The sequence below is a fragment of the Hippocampus bargibanti genome, linkage group LG01 (genome assembly GCF_051943395.1).
Source record: "Hippocampus bargibanti isolate YZ-2025 linkage group LG01, ASM5194339v1, whole genome shotgun sequence".
In the NCBI taxonomy this organism is placed as follows: Eukaryota; Metazoa; Chordata; class Actinopteri; order Syngnathiformes; family Syngnathidae; genus Hippocampus; species Hippocampus bargibanti.
The window spans coordinates 28,446,444-28,452,695 of NC_142734.1; the positions used below are offsets into that span (position 1 = coordinate 28,446,444).

At 45.2% G+C, this 6,252-nt stretch overlaps 1 protein-coding gene across 1 annotated transcript in view; it reads left to right on the plus strand.

Moving 5' to 3' along the window:
• nalf1a (NALCN channel auxiliary factor 1a) overlaps nucleotides 1–6,252 on the plus strand; it is a 13,857-nt gene continuing 7,605 nt past the window's right edge. Inside the window, exon 1 of the mRNA XM_089008248.1 lies at nucleotides 1–1,358. Coding sequence (XP_088864374.1) covers nucleotides 663–1,358 — 696 coding nt within the window. The 5' untranslated portion in view covers nucleotides 1–662. The remainder of the gene's footprint in view (nucleotides 1,359–6,252) is intronic.

Here is a 6,252-nt window from a genome sequence, read left to right on the forward strand (position 1 = left end):
TTACCTAAATGAAAATGTAGTAGCAGAAAAAAATCAGAGATCGGCGCTCAAAAACATTTTGGGAGACAGAAAAACCTTTCATGGCATATTTTCGAACCGATTGCTAGCTTTTATTTTGTAGAACCTTTAACCAGAACTGGTAAGCCTTATTCCTATTAGTAAAGAGCTGGCCGCGAACACGCACAGTTCCTTGACCAATATGGCGGCGACTTGACGACGGCAGCGGAATGAAGAGGGTGACGGCTTGAAAAAGCAAAGAGGTCCTTCAGAGGCTGTGGGCCTACCCGCCGACACCGAGCCCAGACCATGTTGGAAGAGAACAGCTCCCGCAGCGTAGCGCGACCGAGGCGTCGGTGAGCGTGTGGATAACTGTCAAGGCGTTCGCGAGGCCCCGCAAGAGGAGGAGCGGGCGGTGTGCTAGCACCGAAGCGGCGGCGGCTTCCCCGGGTCTCTCAGCCATGGAGGATTCGGGCCGGGCTTGCCAGCGTCTCATTTGCTACCCGGCCCACGCTCAGTCGGATGGGAATTAGCCGCGGAGGCCAAGGCAAGCCGGGACAAGCCACCAGCCGACACCTGAAGGGGGAGGAACGCGAAGCGGACCCCACGTCAATGACTGCTGCGGCAGAGGAGCCGCCACGGTGGAGTCGGCCGGTTCCCAAAATATGACCAGGGGTGCCGGGACGTGTCGGCACCGAGATGACGACGACGACGGCGGCTTCCGAATCTGGCTAGAACCCCCCCGCGACACCCAAAAGCCATTCACCGACTCGGAGAGGGCGCAGAGATGGCGACTGTCCTTGGCATCCCTCTTGTTTCTCACCATCCTCCTCTCTGATCACCTGTGGTTCTGCGCTGAGGCCAAACTGGCCAGGACCCGGGACAAGTTCGGATCCCCCCACCCCGTTTACCCCCAAACACATTCAGCACATAGCAGCCTCAGAGAAAGCTCGCTCGCTATTTTTGTAGGAAACTCGAGCAAACATCTGTGGCGGCTGGAAACTTGCCACACGGACACTTTGTCAAACACCTGCTTGACTTTGGCCGACGACGCCGACCATTTGTGCCGGGGCCTCTCCAGCAAGGAGGGCACGCCGGCGGTCAACATGAGCGATTTGTACCTCTCCTTTTGTAACTCCTACTCGCTGCTGGATTTGTTCGGCGGATCCGCCAGTCCGGACAATTTGAACTGCAGCCTGGACGTGCTGGGCGATGGCGACTCGACCCGATGCAGCCTGTGCGTGCAGGCGTACCAGCGCTACGATCAGCACGCCCAGGAGAAGTACGACGACTTTGAGCTCCTCGCCAAGAAATACGATCCGGCCGAGTATTCTGTACGGACATGCATGGAGCGGTGCAAGGTAAGGCCAGGGGGTTTCGTGTGTGTGTGTGTGTGTGTGTGTGTGTTTGACTATGGAGGCTTGCCTATGTGATCTTTGGGTGACAGCGAAGGTGATGCGGTGGCCATCTGTTGATTTGAACCCCGGATAGACGCCAGCTTTGTGGTCCCCCCTCCTCTTCCTGTCGCCATGGTGACATTTTCAAGGAGATGGACCGGCCTCATGTTCATTCATGTCGCTGCATGTTGCGCCCCATGCTAACGTGCTCGCCGAGGCCCTACTACACAGCGTCTCCTATCCGTGGATCGTTCGTACGTTATGTGTTTTTGGATACTAGGCAGTTGCAAAAGCCCCGATTTCTACTCCTTCAATCATTTATTCGTTCACATGGTTTATGCGCCCACAGAAGACCACTTGTGCTTCTCAAACTTTTCACTTGGCATCCGAAAGCACCAATGGCAAATGTCGGCAACGGGTTGTTACTGGTTTTATTTCTTGCCTACTCCTGAAAGCCGCTGATATCAGCTACCAATAAGATAAGATTTAAATAAAAAAAATGACGTTGTCCTCCTCCGGTAGCTGGCGCTACAGATTGCCACATTGGCGAATGACCACATGCAACAGAAAGGAAAAAAATGTTCTTTGTTGGCAATTATCTGTCGTTGTGTTTAGTGATGGGCAAGTGAAGCTTCATGAAGCACTTGTGATCATTTTTGACTTCTCTCGATTGCATTCCTGGTTTAAATATGCAGTGGATTTTCCAGCACTAACTTTTACATTTAAACCAGGAGCACCATCTCTGGATGAGTCCAAAAATATCCCAAATGCTTAATGAAGCTTCGTTTTCCCATCACTAGTCGTGTTAATCCACAATTTACGTGTCGAAGGTACACTTTGTATCAGTAATCTGTGGTATCTGTACTCTGTATCATTCCAGTACTCAAGGATGAATACTCGTATGGTGTTAGAAAAATAAGTGGTATTGAAGGTCTATATTTGATCCCAAAAAATATTTTTTTTTCCTAATTGGACAGATGTAGCGCATCGGCAGGCGCTCGCCGGGCGCCGTGTGCCTCTCCACGTGGAGAATGAGTTGTTGAAGTCAAGAGGCGGTTTGGCGGCCTAATGTGGCGGAAGGCTCTTGTTTGCTCATCATAGCCAGAAGCGCTAAAAAAAGGGGGGCCCTCGACCAGCTCCATTTGATGGCTTGCCGCTCTTTTCAGTACGCTTGAGGGACTCTGACTTCAAACGGACACACACGTGCAACTGCATACAGTAGAAGGGGGTGTCAATCCAGAATTGGCTTCACGTGCTTTGCTTTTAACATGCCAGGGATTCCAACTTGATTGTTGGACAAAGTTTCGAAAAATACAGTACCCCGGCTTTATCTATCTGTCTATCTGCCTCTCTGCCTATCTATCTCTCTCTCTCTCTCTCTCTCTCTCTCTCTCTCTCTCTCTCTCTGTCGAGGCATCGGTTGGTGTCGGCGCTCAAGTGGGTGTGATCGGCGCAACGCAAACGGCGTGTCGGGTCACGGTCTGCGCCGCTGCCTCTTTGAGACAGTTTGTTCTGCTGCGCGTCGAGATGGCGGGTTGGGTGGGTTGGGCGAGTCGACATTGCAGTGGGCCCCTGGGTCGGGCCGCACGTCGGCGTGGGGTACGGCCGGGGAGAGGTTAACCGGTAGAACTTTTTTGCTTCGGCGTCCACCTCAGTCATAGCGTGTGTGTTGGGTGATCTATTCTGGCTTCTCCGTGAGCAGGTAGAGCGATTTTTGGACAGCTCGCATGCGCAGAAAGCCGTGCGTATTTGGGTCAGCAGAAAGCGCGTGCGCCGACACAGTAATAAAGATCGATAATATGAAATATAAATTGATTAAAATGACATTAAAAGTTTTAAGAGTTATAAATGAACTGTCAACATGTTGGTATGTATTCAATAGAAAACGTTGCTTAAAAACAACAGATTGACATCGTATACTATCCTGTCATATAAACCTCACGTCAGCCGTTTTGAATACATTTCGATTTACGACCGTTTGACGTACCACCGTTTTGTCAGAACGGAACCCGGTCGTAACTCGGATGTTACCTGTAATTGGTTTGTGAATGTATGTATTTATCTGTGTATTTCTGTATTTATTTATTTGTAATTTTCTTTCTCCGTTTCCCACCCTGACGGTGCAAAGAGCTCAGTAGCCGAGTGGCGCTGTCGTTGGTGAATGGCGATGCTGGACTCCATTCACAGAAGCCCCAGCCAATCCCAGATGGCTTCTATTCACCCAAACACCGACAGGGAGGGGGGCTTGGGGGTGGGGGTACGTCCAAATCAAAATTCCCACAAAGCCATCTGCTTGCCTGTCAAAACCCAAACCAAACGCGTTTGCATGCCCACACCGCCCGCCCGCTCTTGTGAACCGCCACCTCGTCTCTCTCATATCATTCTTTGCGTGGAGAAAACCTTGAAGAAGTCGCCGTTGGTCATCATCTCATCGTGTATTCGGATCGAATATCTGTGCTCGACATCCCGAAAAGTACAATGTGGACCGATTAAAAAAAAAAAGGACAACCGACACCATTTTTTGTTTCCTAACTGACATCAGAATAACGATTAAAAAAGATTATTATTATTATTATTATTATATCTTTTTAAAAATCCCTAAAATGATGGTGCTTTAGTCAAGGTTGCTACAGATAAGTTCCATTCTTAATATAAAATAGTGTGATGTTTTTTTTTTAGTTCAGAGTTCCATTGTTTAAAAAAAAACTTCTCACTATTTTATTTGATTTCATTTTATTTTATTTTTAGTTTCGAGTTCCATTTTTTTTAATAAGCACATCACTATGTTTTTAAATTAAATTACATTTTTTTGGTTTGTAGTCCCATTGTAAAAAAGCATTGCACAATTTTTTTTAACTTTCATTATTTTTTTAGTTTGTAGTTCCATTCTTTAAAAAAGCTTCTCACTATTGTTTTTCCCATGTCATATTATTTTTTTATTTTGTAGTTCCATTTTTTTATTCCATTCTTTATTTTATTTTGTCATTTCATTTTTTAAAAATCATCTCACTATTATATTTATGTATTTTTTATTTATTTTTGTTAGTAGTTCCATTCTTAAACAAGCATCTCACAATTAAAAAAATATTTAATTATATATTTTTTGCTAGGTTTTTTAATCACTTTTTCTTTTATATCATTTAAGAAATTATCATGTTTGAGCATTTTAAAATATATATTGGAAGTTTGTATTGAACCGTGAGGTCACCGGTGTCAAAATCATGGTCCGGGGGCCAAATCTGGCCCGCCATATCATTTCATTCGGCCTGCCAAATCCAATCAAGCATATCAAGTGCCATGATACTTGCTAAAGTCCAAACCAAAATTTCAAAGTGTCCCATGTATACCAGAATAACAGTCATTATTCTTGAGTTCAAATTTGAAAACTAGTTATTCATTCATTTGTTGTGCGATCAAAATATAATATATGATGAAACATTCTAATGGCTTCCTCAAATTCACAAAAGTAATGAAACGTTAGCATCACGGCAAATCAAACTGTCCGGGCGCTATGGCATAAAAAAAAAACTGACATAATTTTTCATGCCGGGGCAAATTTGCGTGTCATCGCGTTTGAAGCGGTTCGGCATCTTGTGGGAGAGCTGGCGGCCCACCAAGCTTCAAGGTGACAGAGGATTTCTGAGTGCCAGGCCCCTCCACCCCCCATACACAATGATCACACATTAGGCTGATCGAATCAGACCACCGGCCTGCTTCCTGACTAACTCAATTTGCTCTCATACGTTTTTTTAACACTGCGCTTGTGCACATGAGCAGGAAAAAAAAAACAGCAGCGAGAGGGGCAGCGCCCATTAAGCGCTCATGAAAAAAAAAAAAAGCTATGACTGGTGTTACCTTGGCAACTGCTGGCACACATTTTCGGGAGGACCCTGATTTTATTTATTTATTTATATTTGTCTGACTCGTATTGTTTTGGTTCTATTTCGATCGCCGCGGCATCCCCAGGACTTATGATCTCACCTCTCACCGTCGGGAAGGATGGCGTTACTGTATCCTGGGGAAGGGGGAGGGATGCCGAGGAGCATCTCAAACTCACTAAATATGATGCGGCCAATGAGGTGTTTCATTCATTCATGCATTCATTCATTCATTATTTTTTTTTGAGGGAGGGTTGGGGGGTTTGGCAGTTTACTACCACAGTTAAAGCCAAAAAGCATGCGTGTGAACACCCTTGAATTTAAAATACAGTAAAGTCTCGTTATATCGATATCAGTTATATCGATAGTACTGCTTATTACGATACTATTTCTATGAACGCAAGGAGAAAATTTACATGCCGCAGGATCGGATACAGTGAGACCTCAATTTACGAACTTAATTGGTTCCCAGACAGAGTGTGTAAGGCGAAAAGTGTGCATCTCAAAAAAAAAAAATCCCATAGGAAACCATTAAAATGGGAATAATCCGTTCCCGGGTTTCCATAAAATATACTTTTCAACTAAATAAGCCTTAAAAATACACACAACATACCTTATTCTATGTACAATAAATGTGCTATTGTATTGTAATGAAAGAAATACACAGCATTGTATCATAAAGTCACTTTATTTACATTTGTGATGGTCATTTATGGCTTGATGGAATGGCGTTGGAGGTCGAAGGTCAAAGGGAATTGCTGTTTGGAAAGAGGCGCATTACATGAGGACTGTAATTAAAGAAATAAACTGTGCTGTAAAATAAAGTTTTATTTACCTTTTTGATGGTCGTTGATGGCTTATGGATGGAGAGTTATAAGGACTGTTGGTAACTTAACCTCTGATGCTGTTCGGTCGTGTGCTTCCGCCGAAGATCACTCCGCCAGCCGTGGTGGGTGTGTATTATGAAAATAGTGCTTATT